The sequence below is a fragment of the Vicugna pacos genome, chromosome 14, assembly GCF_048564905.1.
Source record: "Vicugna pacos chromosome 14, VicPac4, whole genome shotgun sequence".
Lineage (NCBI taxonomy): Eukaryota > Metazoa > Chordata > Mammalia > Artiodactyla > Camelidae > Vicugna > Vicugna pacos.
In genome coordinates this window covers 72,221,653-72,241,954 of record NC_133000.1, presented here as the reverse complement: position 1 = coordinate 72,241,954, position 20,302 = coordinate 72,221,653, and the positions used below count along the sequence as shown (strand labels likewise).

The 20,302-nt window shown below is 54.0% G+C and overlaps 1 protein-coding gene across 16 annotated transcripts in view; it reads right to left on the bottom strand.

Moving 5' to 3' along the window:
* Positions 1-20,302, bottom strand: part of ARHGEF7 (Rho guanine nucleotide exchange factor 7) — a 101,701-nt gene that overhangs the window by 35,674 nt on the left and 45,725 nt on the right. For 15 of the 16 annotated variants that reach the window (XM_072976540.1, XM_072976542.1, XM_072976535.1 and 12 more), the window contains 4 exons: positions 17,227-17,311; positions 14,440-14,570; positions 10,125-10,326; positions 6,867-6,955 (listed from right to left, as the gene is read on the bottom strand). In XM_072976540.1, coding sequence (XP_072832641.1) covers positions 6,867-6,955; positions 10,125-10,326; positions 14,440-14,570; positions 17,227-17,311 — 507 coding nt within the window. Of the gene's footprint in view, positions 1-6,866; positions 6,956-10,124; positions 10,327-14,439; positions 14,571-17,226; positions 17,312-19,233; positions 19,256-20,302 lie in introns of those variants that run through there. The other variant, XM_015251472.3, reaches the window with a different exon arrangement.

Sequence of the window (20,302 nt, the reverse complement as noted above, 5' to 3'; positions counted from 1 at the left end):
AAGTAATCATTAAACTAACTTGAGATTTCAGCATTAATACAAGCAACGTGGATGAGTCTCTGCTCGCTTCTGCTTCCTGCGTTGAGGAGTGCGCAGTCACCCATGAGTAAGTGCAAACCTGCCTGAGTAACTCGGCACCGCGCTCTCTGAGATGAGGAAAATCGGGCTCTTCCACTCTGAACTGCGCTCAGCTTCCCCCTGAATAGAGCTGTTCACGGACGACGGGAGGGGCGGCTCCGGGAGAGGGCTCCTTTGTCGGGCAGTGTGGGCGCTGATCTTACACTGACAATGCCCTCCTTTGAAGAAATGCTCCCTGGGCCCTGAGCCCGAGGACTGGTGGACAGAGTGCAGTGTGACATGGCCATGCATCAGAGAATCACACTTTAAACCACATCTTAGCCTTGAAAATAATGTGAGGCAAGCCAAGTATAACGAGTCCCTGTACTTGAAAACAAAAAACCTGAAAACTAAGTGTGTCATAGATGCATAAGACATAAAGTCCTTTTCTAATGTTAAAATGCAGGTTAAACCATGATTTCATGCCTTAACTACAAATATCAAGAACTATGAGCAACGGTGCTTACAGCACACGTGGAAAACAGAAGAACAGCTCCTGGGTGACGTCAGAGGAATGTCCCGAGTGCCGGCAGAACAAGATGACGGTGCCTTAATCGCAGCACTAAGCAGACATGCAGATACAACAGCTTCCCAAAGACCGTGTCAGAAACCAAGCCGAAGTCCTCTCCAAACAACTGCATTTACTCAGACAGTTAAGTTGGTTAATTTCAACCACCAGATGTAAACATTACCTTCAAATACATGCTCCGGACAAGGTCTCTAATACTCCCACCCAATCACAGTTACACTTAGCTTTTCCACAAACACACGACCAAGACTTGCTCAGCGAGTCACGCTGACGCCAACCGTCCACTCTGCCAGGGGCCACACATCCCTCCCTGGGCACGTAAGCGCGTCTGTGCACCCCAGCCATCACCTGTCTCCCCTTTCTCGACTTCTGCACACTCTGGCTGCTGCAGGACCCCATGAGACCTCACGGCCCAGCCGCCAGGGCCCCATCACACGAAGGCTGGTCCCGGAGTGCACAGGCAGCCTTCAGGGAAGAATGGCCTTCCCTCCACAGCAGGAGGAATGCGGGCTGAGCTCAGCTGCGAGAACTCTCCCCGGGGCATGAGGCGTGGACGGCCACGTCCGGTCAAACAATGGTGCCACACAGGAGGACGACATGGGGCAAGCCACACAGACAATCCCTGAACTGTCAGCCGCTACAGCAAAGCAGAGCAAAACAAAGGGCCGACTTCACTGCCCTGCAGCCCACAGGCGCTCGTCACCGCCACAGTGAGGGAGCGCTGAGCACTGCTCATTTTACAAACGAGTCACAGCGGCCACCACACATTTTGGTTGGTGTCACATGTTCTGTTCTATATGTCATTGATAGTCCTTTAAAAATAAGTAACTGATTTACACACAAGAGAAGAAACAGTAACATTAAGTAATTTTTTAAAGATTTGATCCAGATACGGTAAGATCATCACGAACTAAAACCAGATTTCAAAAACATAAGCCTGGTTTACAAACACAAAGGAAAAACTCCAGGACGCAGTGGCTACTGTAACCCCGCTCCCACCCCCGCAACTGGCCCCAGCCCACAAGGAAGAACCACCGCTGCACGGTCCCTTTCAGCCCAGTCCATTTAGGCTGTACCCAGCACTTCACATTTCAGAAAGTAAATTGCTGGAAAGGACTCGAGCCACTTACAAACCACCAGCCTGAGGGAAAGGAGGGGCTGGAGGAAGCAGGACCTACAGGCCCTCCCCGTCCATCCAGAGCCAGAGGCCGGGAGGACGCGGGGAGCGACCCCCACCCCCCGCCCCCCCGGCCGAGTGTGTGTCTCACTCACTCAGTGTCGCCTGTTGACTTCTGCCGGTTCTGAATACTTCATACTTGATAAACGTAAGTCTCGAAGAGTCTGGGGAGGCCGCGTAAAGTGTTACTGTGTCTTTTAAAAGGAGTTATGTTATTATAGTTCCTAAACTGGGGATTCACAAGGTCTTGGGATGTATTTCTTCCAAATGCCAAAGGCTTACTATACGAGAGCTACAGCCAATGCTGCAGGCCCAGCCTGGCCTCCGCCACCCAGGAGGCCGGCACGCCTGCGCTGAGGTGCGTGGGGAGCCCAGGCTGGGCGCGCATGCCAGCACTGCCACGGCCCACCCAGGACAGCACGCATCTGTGGGTCTGTCTCCTTTCACTGGTTTGTGATGGAGACTCAGGGGTGTCGGCTCCCTGACTTAAGGCAGCAAGGACCCTTACAAACCACCTAGTACAGCATTCCAGCCCCAATCTGGGCTCCTGTCTGGAGCTACTTCACGTGACTCCATGAGTCAGGAAGTCACTACCTCACAAGATGGCCTTTCCCAGGATCACACAGCTCAATTCTTTCCTCACTCCTACGGCAAGTCTTAGCTACTACCCCACCCAGCTCCTGCCACCACCAAACACTTCATCTGTACAAAACAGGACTTTACAGGACAACGGGGGGCAGCAGACTCTATGGGAGACGTCAGCAGGCCCTCACTGCAGCATGAACGCAGGGCACACAGGAGCGCTGGGCACAAAGCCGCACACCCCAGCCCCGCACCTGAGATGACGCCCAAGCGGAGACGTCAGACATCAGCACTGAAAAGCAATCTTGGCCAAGGCGGGAAGAAGCAAAGGGGACCACAAAGGATAAAAGGTGCCAGACCAGGCCTTGGGGTCAGCGCGGCTCTGGGTAAACCTCCGGGCCCCAGGCCCAGGCCCTCCCTGGGCGAGCATGCACAGGCTCCAGGCAACTCCAGGAGCCGAGGGGGCAGACGGGCACGAGCTTGCTCTGCAGCACAGGAAAAGCCTGTGGGAGTCAGCTACAGCATCTAATAAAAAATGCCCGTCTACTCTGTGCGTTCATTAAAACTGGTGGCTGCTACGCACTACATCGTGTCTGCAGTCTTTCAAAGACAAAGCTACCTCGCCTTACCGTGCTATTCCACACGAGTGGGAGCAAACAGCGTTCTATCTGCTGCTCCCTGTTTAGAGAGACTGACTGAAAAATAAAGCCACGTGCATCACTGAACACTAAGGCCGTGGGGACCTGTACCTTCCCAGAGAGACGTATTTAAGAAACCTCGTTCTCTCAAGGTGACTGAGGAAACTCCTCGCCCCCTAAAAGAGGTGACGAAAGACCGTTCACCCTCTCTGGAGGTGGGCATCCAGCTTCTACAGGAGAAGTGCTTTCTCTGGTCTCTACCAGGAAAGGTGTGCGTTCCTGTGAAAAGGTGCAGTTCATTTCCTCCAGGGTCAGATCCATCAAGCTTAGGCAGGTCACAGGCACGCTTCCTTTACTTACATGAGCCCATCACCCCTGACCACAGCTCTCCCAGGTGACGGGGTGCCTGTCTGCAGGCAGCGTGGTATGGTGGCCTTGCTGAGGCCTGGCGCCCCAAATGCTTCTGAATGTTCTTCCTAGCAGCCATGAACACCTCTTCAGGGCCAAGAGCTTCACTGGGCACCTTGAGGCTAACTGCTAACCCTCTGAGCGATACCACAAGGCCAAGGCCAGCGTCAGCAACCTCACTCACGGAGCTGCGACCGTGCAGGAGGATGGGGGCCTTCCTCCAGGCCAGCCCACCGACTGGGTGCTCAAACACTGCACGCAAAGCCCACACACCCCCCTCCACTCCACCACCGAAAGAAGGGCACTCCAATTATCCACAAGCACTTTGCACATCCAAAAGTAAACCTGGAGTGCTGCCTGGCACTGTGACACGACGGACACATACCACTGAGTGTTTGTCCAAACCCACAGCATGTGCCGACTGAGCGCTGAATAAACCGCGGCCTTTGGATGACTGCGACACGTCAGCGCAGGTCCGTCCTTGGTAAAGAGGCACCACCTGGTGAGCAGTGCTGGTGCTAGGGGAGGCTTGCACGTGCGGGGCCAGGAGTCGTGCAAAGTCTCTCCCCCTCTCAATTCCACTGCAAATTTAAAACTGTTCTAAAATAATAGAGTCTTTAAAAAAAAGTCCAAAGGACTAAAGCAAACTATGTTTAAAGAATTAAACTATAAGAACAATGAGTCAGCTACAGCCTGGATTTGACTACAAAAATAATCAAATGGAAATTATGAATTAAAAGGTACAATAAATAAAGTGAAGAATTCACTAGAGGGGCTCAAAATCAGATTTGAGCTAGCAAAAGCAATAATCAGCAAACACAAAGAGATCAGTAGAGATTACTCTTTGGAACAGAAAGAAAAAGTGAGGGAAAATGAACAGCGCCTCAGAGACCCGTGGGACACCACCCTGCTCATCAGCACATGCCGGGTGGGAGTCCCAGGAGGAGAGGAGGAGACAGACGACGAATGCTCCCACCGACAGCGCACGTCACGAGGAATCACCTCCTAGGCCCAGCGCTCCTCTGGCTTACCCTGGCCACCGCACAGCAGCAGGAGGACACAGGCCCACCCCCATTCACCCGTCTCCTCACTGCCGCTTGATTTCAGTGTGTGCACCTCCACCCCGAACACCGTCCTAACTGCTTTCCACTGACCCCAGTGGGGACCCAAGTCTTTCACGTTAACTGTCTCCAGTAACATCAGCCCACACTGGTCTCACCTCCTGGAGAGCCTTCTTATCTCTCAGTGGGCTTAAAAATACCTATACTTCTACAGTTTTCTGTAAATGCAGAAATACACAAGGAGGTGTGAAAACATCTGTCACGTTATTTCATTTTGTTCTGTGTGTCGTGTTGCGTCCCATATTTTATGTCTCTGTATTTATAACCGTGGGATTCAGGAAAGCTGAAACTGATTCCTGGCCTAATCACTGACCATTTTCTTCACTGCAAAACTTCCACAAACCATCTGCATGAGCTCTGCAAGCTGATGTCCATAACAACTGCAGTTCAGCCTGCGCTATCTACTAATACCGCCTACGCAAACAACGTGGATGTGATTTTAAAGCCAAGGTGTTTTCCCGTCATCCTGAATGAGTTGGCTGATTCAAAGAGAACAGCGCATGTGCCGTGTCCCCGTATGAGCAGAGTTAAAGAAGGAAACCTAAAAAGGTACTGGTTACATTTCAGTCAGAAGAGGATCACAGAACCTGTAATGCCGAGAAGAGCCCTCCGGGACTTCTACACAAGCACGGCCACCTAGGTCCACAAGACACCCAGCAGAAGCAGGAGCCGGGAGACCAGGCCAGAGCTGCTGGCACCGACTCGCGCAGGGCCACCCTGTCTCCTCTGATACGATACTTGGACAGAGACCAACAGGAGACACGGAGGTCCGCCTCCAGAGCATCACTGTGGAGTAAGACTGCACTACTCACCCCCGGAGCCTTCCCCAGAAAGGAAACCAACGTCTCACGTAAGAAGTTTTCCTGCTGTGAAGCCCTGAAGAACCACCCACAGGACGCACTGTGCCTTTCTGTGGCTGCAGCAGAAAACCACACACACAACACATTTCACCCACTAAAAAGCCAAGGTGTTACAGCAGAGCCACGTCCCAGAGGAAGTGGAGGGCAGAGCTCAGCCAGGAATGGCAGGCGCCCCCACCTACCCAAGCCCTAGGGTTCGGACAGAGGACGTTGGAGTCCAGACCAGGAGCGTGGAGAGCTGCACAGAGAACGCGCAGAAACCAGAGCCAGACGGAGAGACGTGGATGAAGGAGCTGCCTGCGGAACAGAGGAGGCCAGGTTGCCGGGGCTCTGGGGCGGTGTGCTCGGAGACCAGGGGACAGAAAGGGGGGCTCACGCAGGGCAGAAGGGGCAGAGGGCCAGCCCACAAGGGAAGGTTCGGCCTTCCCCTCACTGCTGTCGCCCCAATGCCTGAAGCCAGCCCTGCAGAGTGCATGCCTAACAAACCCTCCGGGCCTGGGGGTAAATGCAGGTAAGCACAGGAAAACGCAGCAGAGACAGCTGAGCGCAGGAAATAAATGCTCCTGATGAGGGACCACCGCGGGGAAACACTCATCAGTTGCTGTTTTAGTTCAAAACCTCGAAGGTCTCGTGGATTCAGATTTACATCTCCTGATCAAGAAAATAAGAAAGACTAAGAGCGGGGAAAGAAATAACTACCTCTGTGCACACAGTCCACACCCACGCTCGCCCTGCAGGCTCATCGCACCGCGCGGCCGTCGCAGGGACATGAAATGGCATCCAAATCAGGGCCTGACTTCCAGTTTCCGGCACGTGCAACTGTCCAGGAACAACGGAGGACTGGCTGAGGTGTCAGACTTAATTCCACAGGCCTTCTGAGCTCACAAACGGCCCAGGTTTCAAAATGCAGCAAGTTTTAGGATTCCGAAACACCTGTCTTCACTGCGTGTGGCGCACAGACGCCCTCCTCCCAGCTGCACACTCTCTGCATGTGCGCACGTCAGTCCCAGGGAAGGCCGTGCTAATACACAAAACCAGCGAGGACCTGCACTGGTCTGGGGACCAGCAGTCCGCATCACCACGGGCAGGGGGGTCTCTGACGCACACGAGGTCCCTAAGTCACATCAGGCACGTTGTAAAATCACATTTTTGAAAACACGTAACCATGGGGAAACAGCCACAATACCAAGTTGGGCAACGAGAACAGAGTACAGCGCCACACCTTAACACAAAACACAGAGTACTACAAACACACATGGAGATCGGAAAGCAACACAGCAGACCGTTACCGGAGGGTCTATCTGTGTGGCAGACAACTGACGGTTGTTATATTCATCTTCCTACTCTAGGCAGTCCACCTATATTCTCCGTTGCTAATTTTTAGAGACATTCAAAAAATAAGTTATTCTATAAAAATGTTTTGCAATTACTCACCACATTATAATAGCTTTTGTTAATGGCAGTCGTATCAAATCCTTTGGGAGGGCTCTTCAAGGCTCCGGATTTGGGTGACACGGGCTTTTCTGAAATAAAGATGGAGGCAGTTTCACGGCTCCACCCTAGAGACGACCACCCGCAGCAGGCCGCACGCTGTCAGCTTCTGGTCCTCAGCGGCCCTCAGAGGGAGGCGGCACAGCCCCACCTCCTCCCCATCGCCGTCAGCTCCCTGCTTAGGCCGAACACCTCCGACAGATTCCACGGCACTGTTGTCAACAGAGCCAAGAACGTCACGGCGTGAGTGTCGTTTGTCATGTTGCTGCACAGGGACGCTCATTCCCACGTTCCACAAAGTTACAAGCCATCAGACCCCAGACCCCACTGTGTGTCATGCCGGGTCCCCACGTGCCTCAAAGCGCCAGTCTTACATTCTACACTCTCTCCGCCCAAAAGGTCTGTGCCTGGAAGGGACAGCACAGAGCACCACCCTGGGTGCTTTCTGAACCCTAACGCACAGGCGTGTGCACCACACCCCCTGCACACGTGTGCACGCACATACAGATGCACACGCCAAACCCACCCCACAGCGAAGAAGAGGCTGAGAGCACAGGCTCCTCCCAGCAGCACAAGCAAGGTGCTGTGCCACCTCGTGCCCTGCCTGCTCTCTCACAGCCAGTGAATACGGGCGTCCAGAATTCAGTCTGCATTCTGTGTCACTTCTCTATGTCAAAAATGAACAGAAAATACTGAAAAATGACAAACTCAGGAAGCGGCAGTGTGCGTGCTCATTAAGCACCTGTGGATCAGCAAGCGAGAGTCACTCAGCTCCGGCGTCACACTGCTGCCTGGGTGACGAGAGGCGCTGGAGGCCGTCAGTGCTGGGCCGGGCCTTCGTGACGAAACCGCCATAACATCCCAACAGCAGGGGCTTTCGAGAGCTTCCAGGTTGGTGACACACCTACGTGCCAGGAGGGTGGCATCCAACTCCACAGGGACAGAAACCCCTACGCTCAGGACCCTTCTGGCCCTCACCCCGAGGGCCGCCAGTCTGGCTGGCTGCTTCCCGGGACCCTCCACCACGCCCTTCATTAAACACTAAACCAGGAAGCGTAGGCCGCACATCCTCCAAGCTCTGTGAGGCGTCGCAGCAAATCATCAAACCCCAGGAGAGGGTCGTGGGAGCCCCAGCTTACAGCCAGGCAGAAGCACAGGTGACCACCTGCGGCCTGCAGCGTACACAGTGGGGTCAGCCTGGGGACTGAGCCCTCAACCTCTGTGACCCTAACTCCACGTGGATGGCATCAGAACTGAATTGAACTGTGGACACCCAGCTGGTGTGAGCAAATTGCCTGAAGTGTGGGTTTTCCAAGGAAATGTGCTTCGGAAGGGTTCCCAGTGTGGTGGTAGTGTGGGAAGACAGGAGAGACAGAGGTCTGGGGTCTTCTTACCAGTGGCGTGACCATGTGGTGAAATACTATTCAGCCATAAAAATGAATGACGTTCTGACACACACTACAACGTGGATGAACCTGGAAGACACGCTGAGTGAAACAAGCCAGACACAAAGGGACAGATGATGCATGACTCCACTCACACCAGGTTCTCAGGAGCCAAATGCACTGAGACAGAAGGTTGAACAGGGCTGCCGGGGGCTCAGGGGAGACGGGAATTATCTGACGGGTAGAGTCTGGGAAGGTGAAGAAGTTATGAGATAGATGGTGGTGAGGTTTGCCCAACAATGTGAATGTTCTTAATGCCACTGAAATGCACACATAAAAATCATTTTTAAACGGTTAATATGATAAATTTTTTACCACAATTAAAAAAAGAAAGAACCGGCTTGTGCTATTCCTAAAAAAAAGTCCAACACTAGAAACCTTTATGAATCAGGGCTGCTGGCTGCCTTATTACAATACTCACTGTTCGAAGTCATTGCTAATAAAATACCTGTTCTATCAAAACTGTTCGGTTCACTTTTTAGAATCCTTTTTTGCTACCTTAAAAAAACAGCAGCAACTACCACTCAGGGAGCCCCTGCTCGGGGCCACGCGGCCTGGCACAGGCCAACAAACCTGAGCACACGCACCCCCAGACCCTGCAAGCGAGGCCCCGACCCCCATCCTAGACCTGAAGCACCTGCCGGGCGTCTGTCCACCCGGCCCTGCTCAGCACCACTCCCCGAGCACCACCGCCCCATGCAGAACTAGAGAAACTGCATCACGTGACAGCATTTCCAGTACAAGGCTCATCTCCCAAACCTCACCCCCGTCCCTTCTCTCCAGCCAGCCACGCTCTTCCCCTTTAAGTCACTGGTTTTGAAGCCTTATTCTGGCTTTACACCTCATCTGACCACCTACAACCAAGCTCTGTGAGAACACAAATTTTATATACATTTGCGTATATTACACACATACACAGACACACACAGGCACCTGTGAAGACAAGAACGACAGGATGGCACTCAACACTGGCAGTCCTGCCCCAGCCTCTCGTAGTTAGTGACCTGGCTCACGGAGGGAGTGGCAGCCGGTCGCACTCACGCTCAGGATGCGCAGCACCGCCCCCGAGGGAGGCCACGCAGAGCGGCTCGCACTCACTGAGACCCGTCACAGCCACACCCAGGTGACCTGCATCACAGATCCCAGGCCTTCGAGGTAAGTTTCAATTCCACAGCATGAATCACACCTAAGCAGAGACGGAAAAGTGCCAAGTCCCCCTACTCCCTTTCAAAACAAGGTACGCCCCTGAACAGGACTTTAAAGTCAACAAAATACTGTTGAGCAATTACAGAAAACATAAAGAACGTGACGCATTTTAAACCACTACTATCTGAGCAAAGGAGAGGACAGAAACCACTTAACTGCACCCGACTGGCAAGAGCCCAGGGTGAGTAGCGCAGCGCAGCCTGCGCACAGCAGCAACCCCGAGTCCTGACACCAGCCCGGAGGAGGGTGATGCGTACCACCTTCCGTACCAGCGCAGCCCGAAAACTAGACCCCAGCATATCCCCGACTTCTCCTCAGGAAGGGAAAGCAACAGGGAGCGCGACGCTCTGAAACTGCTGATGTCACAACCGGATGACATGCAGGTCTGTGACCCCGGGGCCCTTCACCCCAGCACCCGCGTGGGGTGAACATCACTCCTTCGGGACAGAAAGCACAGGGGAGACTCTGCCCCTCAGCCCAGGGCCAGGCCCCGGGCCCAGTGGCGTGTCCTGGGCACGCCCACGGCTCTCCCGCCCCGCCGGCCACTTACCGCTGGACTTGACCTCGCGCACGTAGTTGCTGGGGAACCAGCCGGTCCTGCCGTTGTGCGTGCCCTCCCACCAGCCCCCCTCCTCCACTCGCGTGACGTGGATGACATCTCCTTTCGAGAAGGAGAGCTCGTCTTCATTCGTCTGCTGGAAGTTAAACTTGGCTCGTACTACCAGCTGACTGCTGCTGTTATCCGTCATGTCCTGAGAGGGGGGAAGGGAGAACAGTCCGTGAAGGATGTACAGCCTAGTCGGTATGATCAGATTAGACTTTACTACTTCAAATGCAGCATAGCTGCCCTGGTCACACAGCAGAGGAACAACTAGAGACATTCAGGTCCCCACCTCCCGCCGGGCACCCTGACCACCCCCACCCCAACTCCAGTCCCGGAGGAAACCCTCTTAATGGCTTGAGAGGTCTCATTCCTGCCACTGTTATGCCTACATAAATGCAGGCACTTTCACGGACATTTACACAGAATTACATGGTACACACTTCTCTGTAATTTGCAACAAGTTAAAATACTGTGATCATTTTTTTTCAGCAGGACTTAATTACCTGAGTCTCAACTAACTGCATAGCATTACACTGTACGGCAGTGCAGAGTTAACCAATGAGGCTGGTCCTAATATTTTCTATTGCAAAACAGGGCTGCATTAGAACTGCCTGCACATCTGTCTTCGAACACAGCAGTAAATAAATCAAACTGTTAAATTCAGATCAGAGAACAAAGGTAACTCACATGAAATTCACACTTATTCCTAAACTGCTCTCCAAAAAGGTCCTACAGACCCACACCAAGCCTCATTCCCGCGAGCGGCATCTAAGAGTTCTCACTGCCTCAAATACTCACCAACACTGGATACGGCCAAACATTCAAATTTTTCCTGAACTGACAGGTAAAAATGGTACTTCATTTTAATTTGCATCTTTCTCAGAGATTAAGCATAATTACAGAAAAGCAGGAAGAGAAAGGTAGACCGGCTAGAATTTTTTTTTAACCTCCATCCACCCCCGACTGGAACTGCCAACAAGAATCAACGAAAATCCCCAAGAAAAGCCTGCTCCCCTGGTCAGCGGGCAGGGAAGAGGCAGCAGGCAGGCTCACTCAACCGGTGACAACGGGTAAGCCGCTCATCCGGCACCGGGTGTCCAAGGGAACGGGGTCGGACGTGCTGTGCCCCATCAGGTGCCGGCACTGCACCAGCACCAGGGACGTGGCAGGAATCCAGCGCCCACTCCCCAGGGGCAGCAGGCAGCACCCCCTGCCCATGCAGGGGAGAAGCAGGCCTGACATCTCCCCAATTCCCATCCAGAGGCGCTGTCAGGGCTCCAGCAGGAGCCCCAGTGACACCAGGTAAATGCGTCTGACCAGACAGCACTACAAGGAAACTAACCTGTCACTAGAACCACAGCCGCCCAACCCAGGCCAGCGCCGCTGCACAGAACAGTCAGGGCCACGGCTGCAGAGACATAGACTGAAGCAGGGCCCGGCTCCTCCTAACACCCTCTCCAAAGGGTTTAGGACACAACCGAAAACATTCCTCGTCCCAGAACAAGGAAGACAAGAGCCTGACCGAGAAAGGACAAGGGCACTAAGACCAAGACGAAGCTCTCTCAAAACAGACAACCCCAGAAATGAAACAGAACCTATAAAATGTACTCAAACCGACAGAGAGGAAAAACATGATGAGAGCCCCCTGGGTTCATGGAAGTGACAAAGATCTAAGGCTGGGGCCATCGAAGTCCTGGAGGAGGAAGAGGCCAGAGCTGAAAAGGAGTGTAGAAATAAGGCTGAAAAGTCCTCGATGCGACAAGAGGCGCAAACATACAGTTAGGAAGCTGACTGGACCCCAAACAGGATAAGCCTAAAGAAGTCTGGACTAAGCCACATCACAATTAAACTGCAGAAGGGCCAGAAACCCTTAGTATTTGGATTTAAAAAGACATCTGAGGATATGCAGGGTCTGAAAAACCTCACCTCCCCTGCACCCTTCCTCAAGAAGTTAGTAAAAGACGTACTCCTCCAAAACAGATGAATTAACCAAGAAAAAATGATGACATAAGGCGGCAGAGGAAGTCACTCAAGTCACAGGGAGCCTGCGGGGCTGATGAAGGCACAGGTGCAGCTGGCGCAGCCTGGTGGCGACCAGCCCGCCCTCAAGCGGGCCGGGAGACTCGAGGGGGGCTCCCTAGGAGGAGGCAACTGTGAAGTCCTAACACGTCTCAACGGCCAAGAAGAGACTCTTTCAAAAAAGGCAAAAGACTGGGCCTGCAATCTGCAAACAGTGCACAGAAAACTCGACAGGCAACAGAATGTCATCAGAAAAGAACAGTCCCAGACACACGGTGGCTCCGTGGTGAGTCTGGGTCATAACAATGTTGTACCAACATCCACTCAACGAAGCCGGGCGGGGCTCAGCCACGGGGGCGGGGGGGCCCAGCTGCACTCAGCAGGTGAAGGCTGGGGCGTGGAAGAGCCCAGAGCCCCCTCTTTCCTGGGGGAAGTCCACAGTCATAACACGTCAAGTTAAAAAAAGGAAAAAAAATCCAGCTTTACATAAGGCCTTCTCAGTAGAGACACAAAGACGATTACCTACAGAACCAACAGAAAAAAACGGGAAGTAGCCGACTCTGCTGACTCTTCCTGACAGCAGGTCTGGGAGGATCACCTGACTCTCAACCAGGTGCACGTGTCACTGAACAGGGACAGAAACAGACAAGGCACACAGCGCCGAGCAGAACTTCTGCGAGAGAAGCTGACGGAGCTCTGAGCACCTCATACACATCCATCTGCTTAAACCTGAGTTTGCACATGCTCTGCTGTGAGTCATGAATGTTTAACAATTCACATCAATACATTACAGACTTATGTGAAGAACTGTACATGTAACGCATACTTAATATTTAATACTGAGAATAGTCAGTAAAGAATCTCTCTGCAACACTTGGCCTGGATGCCGGGCTGACCGCCGTCCCCTCCCCCTCGGGTGGGACACACTCTCCCCTGTCTGGTCCGGAGGACGCGACTGGCTTAGAGGCCGCAAACTGCTGTCCCCATCTCCACCACACCATCCTCTCTGTGATGTATCCAGCTTTCGGTAAAACATGCGGCCACGAGCTGGTGCCAAAGTCCAGCAACAGAACACGACATACAACAACCAAACAGATGCGCAGCGCAGGCCTCTAGGGGTCAGGCCGGGCCACACGAGGGGATGCCACACAGGAGGTGCCCCACGTCCACCCCACTGTCATGGGTTAGGCCCACAGTGACACCTTCCTCCTTCAGAAAGGGACACTCCACAAAGGACAGGACAGGGAGGTGTCAGGGGTGGGGGCACAGAAGACAGGTGGCCAGTCCAGACCCTTCACTTCTGAACCCACAAACTCCCCACTCGGGAGGCGTGCTCTGGAGGCGCTGTCGGAAGGCGGGTGAGAGGACACCCCACTGGGCTCCCGCTTCCTCACCCGGCCCCCGCCGCCCTGCCGTCTCGGGCAGCTGGAAAGGCTGTATCTCATCACTGGCTTACCTTCATGGGGTCCTCCTCCCCTTTTTAAAGCCTCCGGGAAACTCTAGCTGGTCACCATCTGGGCTCAACATGACCCTTCCCAACCGTCTAAACCACAGCAGGCCGATCAAGAGCGGCCGCCGTCCTCGCTGTGAGGAAAGGACAGGGACGCGGCTGGAGCAGCAGCCGCCACACAGGCAGCGCCCGCCAGCCCCGGCTCCACCTGGGAGTGTCCCCTGTCAACTCAGGCAGGCCAGGCTCGGCCTGCGCAGACGCTGCTCCTCACTAAAGCTGAGATGGGAGGAAAGTGAAGGCAGAGAGGTGGCCCCGGGCAGGGAGCATAGCCCACGTCCTCTGGGAACAGGGACCCTAACGGCCTCTTTCTCACCCTACAAAGTGGCACCCATTAGTGTCCTGCACCTGCAACGTACTCACACGCCTTCCTGTCCAGTGTTCTGACACTGTCTTGATAATCCCAACCCGGGGTGTCTCAGAGTGCTGCCCTCACACACTCCACCTCTCCTCTAGTCCCAAAAAGGGCCTATACTCGCATTTGCAGAACCAGGGAAACATTTTAAAGTACCCATCGCTCCAGATAAACAGACGTATATATCTTAGACTGTAACTCCCCAAATACACCAATTTCTCAGGAGCTGTCCTTAAGCGGGGCATGTGGAGAACATGAGTGAAGGCAGCAGGGCCACAGCGCCCTCTGCCGGCGACCCTCCACGGGTCCGAGCGCCCAGCACACAGGTCTGCACACGCTTGTGTCCCACACTCCGCTCTCAGCAGCAGGCTCTCGCTTACCAAGCTCCGGTACTGGCCCTGGAACAATTTTGAAGTCCGGCAGTGCGAAGGCTGGGATCCCAGGGAGTCAAAAGACTTTATCCGGTGAGATGAGGGCCGGGCACACACGGAGTCACTTCCCAGGCCAATGTCTGCAAAGGCGACAGAGGGAAGAGAGCGAGCTGAGCGCCTGACCCCCGCACCCTCACCGCACAAGGGCCCCGCATCCCATCCCGGCAGGGGAGCGGGAGCAGGTGCCATCCTGCACCCACTCAGGCACCGGCCCAGAAATTAACCAGACGTGACTACGCACCTGTTCTTCTTCAGGGTAAGTTTCAAGTTTGTAAAGTGTTTGTAACCATTTTTAATACTTTCCCTTCACCTTGAGAAAGTAAGCCTCTCACACACAACTGCTTAGCAGAGCACCACCCGGGACTCACCCCACCGCACGCGCACCCTCCGGGATTATACCTCAGACGACAAGCGGTGAGTGTGATTGTGCAAGAAAGGAAAAGACTGTCTTACTGAGAACAAACAGAAACCCCCTAGCATCCTCTGGCCAGAGAGGCCCTTCTGAGGAGGATCTCCTCGGCTGGGAGGCAACTACGCTTTCTTCCCCTCGCAAAGTGGCTGAGGGGACCAGCCCAGGTGGTACTAGGGGCTCAGCTCTCTCAGGAGTCCCTTCAGGACTGCACTCCCCACTCAGGCCAACCAGCACGACAATGTTAGCAACCCACTTTGCAGAAGTGACGCGAGACCTCAAAAAAGTTTTCCAGGGAAACCACTGCTGTGAGATGCACGAGGTTTAGAAAGTCCCTGCAGCTACAAAGGGGCTTCCCCCTCCTCCCCCCGCTAAAACACCCTGCAACTGCTGGTCACCAGGTCCTATCTTTCCAGCAGATGCTTGGATTGGTTTAAGTGGTGTCTCATAAAACTCCAACTTAGTTACCAACAACTGCAAGTGTGAGGCCTTTACAGGGAAACCTAGGTTTCCAGCTGTCCCTCAAGCATGTAGGCTGGGGCACCACTGGGTCTGAGTCCCTGGACCGGCGGCCCAGTGCTGTGCAGGGTCACCCCCTGTTTGCCCCCCTCCTCCAGACTGCCTGCCGGGCCCACAGGCTCTGGAGTCTGGGAGCCCTGCCCTAAAAACCACCCTGACATCTCAGTCTTGAGTCTGTACCTTCAAAGGGTCCCTATGATTCTCAGGTCCCGCTCAGGGCTGGCAGTAATGCCACAGAGTGCTAGTGCTCCCTACAGAGGCCTGGGCAATCCCAAGCACAAACCAGCTCCCAGAGGGCATTTTGTGAAGACGCTGCCCCAGTGGCTGCCCGCCCGCCGTACCCAGGGGACACTTAACACGGGGGAGGTCTCTCCAGGACACCTCTTACTTCCCCAGCACCAATCTTCTTTCTGTCTCCGCACACCAGGAGAACACACATGGTTTTCTTTAAGTGCCAGAGCAGAGGGAAGGTGACGACAGGCTTTTCTCAAGAAGGCTGCCAACGACCGTGGAAGCAGCAGGCGCACCTGTCTTATACCTGAGTCAGCCACGTAAAGCTGAGGTCTAATAAAGATACAGTCATCTCCATCGCACTGACTTCAAAAACAAAAATTAAGAGCCAGCAAACACAAAGGCAAAAACTTCTTTCCGTCTGAGAAGGCTGTCATTTTGTCTGAAGAGAAAAGTACCAAGTTTATTTCAGAACCCCCGACAGATCTCTGTACAGAACAGCGCTCCCCGTTCCACAGCCAGTGTGCATGCGATGCTGTCAAGAACACAGGAGAAACACCTCCATGTTAGGGGGTAAGAGCCACAGGAACAGGCACCCAGAGACGCGGCTCCCAGCCTTCACGTCCCCACTACTGACGTGTCACCTGCGGCCGCACCCTGACAGCCCTCCCAGCAGACAAATGGCGGGAGGGTCACTGCAGATGGTCCCGTGGCCCCGAGTGTCGTGGCTCTATTCCCTCCACACAGAGAGGTGAGTGCACCCATCTGAAGGGCCATGGTGTAAAACTAGGAGGGACCCCCTACAAGACAAACACAAGTTTCCTGATCAGGAGACTGTCAAGGTCCAACTCCCCCCATAAACCTGAAACTACAATCTGTAAAGGTAAATGGGAAAGCAAAGATGACTTTGAAACAAAAGAGCCACCAAGTCCTTCTGGACTCACACACTCTCCAGACCCAGTTTCTCCAGCCCGCAGCCAGTGTGGCCTCCCTGGGAGCATGTGCACAGACCCTGCTGTCCTCACCGCGGTCTGGGAGCCCACCAGAGGGCCGGCGCCCCCTTCTCCACTCACCCTCTCCACTGAGAGTGACGGGCCAGAACCTGCAGACCACACAGCCCGGGTGCCCTGTCGCCCACAGGAAACCTGGCCCAGGCAGGAGTTAACTGTAGAGGCCAAAAAACTGGCCACACCTCAAAAACAGTCACTAGATCTGCTGACCAGATATGCTTCAATCAGCATTAACTTAATAAAAATCCAGAGCAAGGAGCTTCTAGGTCCAAGGCAGCCCATGAGAACGCCCACGTGGACAAGGCCTTCCTCCTCTGCTCTACTTGCAGGCAGAAAGTCTCCGCCCACAGGAAGGAAAACAGTCGATACCTACTTGGTATCTACCAGGACCTACAGAGGAAGACTAACAAGGAATAAATAATAAGAATACCACTGCAGCAGAAGAGACAGCCTAACATTAATGCAGTCCTTTTCCATTCAAGGACGCTCATTCTACCTCCTAACAGGAAAGCAAGTCTTTGCCCTTCAGTGGTCCCCTCCCGTCCAATTCAGTAAAAAGAGACTTACCTGCTGTTACTTTATTTAGAGTCACCAAGGAGCTGAGGACCTTGTTGAAATTCTGCCCCTGATACAAGTCGTTCGCATCAAACGTCTGAAAGGGAAAAGTGGACAAGCAGGATTAGCAGAGCCCCGTGAGGGGCAGGGGAGCCGGCGCCCCCGCAGCAGCAGCGAGGGGATATTTGCAGGCCGAGCAGGGGAGACCCTCGGGGCGCGGCACACCTGGGAGCCCGGCCTACGTGGGACAGGACGCCAGACCAGGCTCCCTCGTGGGGCCCTTTGATCCCAGGCCTGAGCCCAGTTTCCTAGCCACCTGCTCCTCACCCTGTGCCCACCACCACCCCCAGCCACAACCTGGGCGCTGCTGGTGCCCAGCAAAGCCTCCCTCCTTAGACTGAGGCCGAGGCCACAGGGCAGGCCTGCTGAGACCTCCTCTCCTCTCACAGCCGAGGCCAGGGCCAGCAACAGGAAGGGGAAGCGCAGACATCGGGGCACACGCTCAAGCAGAAGGAGGGGAAGGGCTCTGGGAGCAGGGCGGCAGTTCTGGGGGGACACCTCCATCCTCAGGGCAGAGAACTGAAGCCAGACCAGGACTGCCTGATCTGCATCTCCCACAATCTCAGCAACCAAGGGACAGGGGACATGACCAAGTCAGCCCCTGCCCACCGCCGGCCCTCCCCGCCCACCCCCAACCCCAGGAGCCGAACGAGATGCGCACCCAGCCTTGCAAAGCCAGTGCGGCCAGTGCACAACACATGTGCAAACACATCTCACTCCCAAACACCGACCACATACAGCTCTAAGCCCTGAACAAGCACCCCCAAACTCAGCATCAGATCACCCACAGCTCTGTGCCACACAAGTTATGGAAAATTCTTTCAAAGACGCGATTAACAGAAAGGTGTGTTTAGGTGACAAAACGTGAACTGTGTTAACATACGTCAAAGGTTCTGGCACAGGAACAAAAAGGAACTAAGTCATCCCAGGAGTGACTTCCTCTCTGGTTGCCCGCCGCCTCTCCTTCAACAGCAGCCCCTCCACCCCACATCCTGCCAGGAGCCCCGCTTCTCTGCTTCCTGCCCCCCACCCTTCTCATCTGACTGCGCCAGCCCCATGTCCCCCTAGGCTCGGCAGGGCCCAGCCAAGCCCCCAGCACACCAATCGCGACAACTTTACATCCCATGTGCACACGCCACCCTCGACTGAAATCTGTAAAAGCTGACCTCACAGCACATGACATCCAGCAAGTGGCCGGTACAAGGTAACAGTGCAAATGTTTGCTGAACAGGTAAATAACACCCCACCCACCCACCAGCCACCCTGTGGTGCTGAACGTCCCTGAGAGGACAGTCACACAAAGAACAGCTACGAGGAGCCATCCCGGAGCTGAACAATGATTGCTGTCTTCCCAGAAGTCTCCAGGTAATAGTCTTCCGTCTTAACTTCCCAGATGAGTGAAAATCATCACCACATATGTTACTTAAACATGAACAAAAGAAAGTCCAGAAGTTGAAAAACCACCTCTAGGATGGAGGCCATGGGAGCCGAGCCGAGACAGCGTCCAGCACAGAGAAGGGAGAGAACCGGCTGGAGCCACAGCACAGACACCCGAGCGCCACAGCACATCGCGGGCGCACCTCATCTGGATGAAGCAAACCACAGCTCAGGTCACGACGCCAGACCCTGCCTGTAAGAGTAAGGAGCCCTCAGGACAGTCTTTAGGATCACCCTGTAACACAGCTTGACGCATCTGCTCTGGTATCTGTTATTTTAAAAGAAATTCCAAGTCAAACGGGAGCGTTCATTGTCGAGGCTGACGTACCATCTACGTTTTTCAGTGGGTTGGCTGCAACTTTTATTAAAAGTATTACCCTGCATAGGCCTCAGCTCCCTTCTGCAAAATGCGGGAGCAGGTGATCTGTACACCTCCCAGCCCTCAAGCTCTAACTCGGGAGCTTGGAAAATTCACATCGTGGTACTGTGCAAAAAGAAACATACAGAAAGACACCGACTAACCTTCATTGTGGCGAGGCAGAGAGGCACAAAACCCAGAAAAACAGGATGCCGAGAACTGAAGTTTCCTGTTATTCCAGAACTATGTATCTTTCTTACACGGATACCAGGAAGTGTCTGGTTGGCGGAGACGGTCCACCAATGGGCTCCAACGTGACGTCAGACCAAAGTGAGTTCACACACGCGCCACCTTCCTAACAGGAAACTACACAATGGGATGAGGTGAACGCTTGTCACTGAGAGGAAAAGACACATGTTCTAAGTCAATAAAGTGTTTTAACTGAAGTTCTTCTCTAGACAAAGGTAACAGGCCACTTCTTGAAAAAGGAAGCTATTCGACACAAAGCAAAGCCAGAAGAATCTTCGCGTACAGAGAAAGCCTGCGCTCCGGGAGCAAGAGGAAATTCTCACCAACAGGCACATACCCGGGGGTCCCAGGGCCACAGCCTGCCTGCGGGGGCTGCCTGCGCTGAGGGCTAGGCTGCAAGGGGGCGGAGCCAGGTGCTGCTCCTACGTCCCCCTTCAGGTGGTTCTCAGGAGGGGCTGCAGTCAGGGCCTCCCAGGACATCAGGAACCAAGACGTTCAAGACACAGAACAGACCAACTGAATGCGAATTGCTGAGGAAGGGGCCCCAGATGAGAATGGGACGCTCACCAGGTGATTCCGGGCAGCCCAGGGTGAGGTGGGGAGAGGAGGACGGGTCACAACCCTCTCCCCGTGCAGTGAGGAGGGGACACAACACCCCACAGATCCTAGAACCGATCCAGTCAGAAGTGTACGACCGAATACTCACCGTCACTTTTGCGCTTCAGTGAAATAAGGTGCAGCAGAATAACCCAAGAGTCTCAAAACAAGCCTACTGGTTTTCCACAGAAAAACAAAGCTCATAATATTAGACTCAGTAGCTACAGGGTTTTAAATATTTCACTTTCGGCAGAAACAACAATACATAATGAAATACAACCAACAGGAAACCAGGATGGAAGAGACCCAGGGTATTCAAGGTGAGACATAAAATACTTGGAGAGTCTCCACCGTGGCCCACGAGGGGAGAGGCTGGGCTGGGAAGGA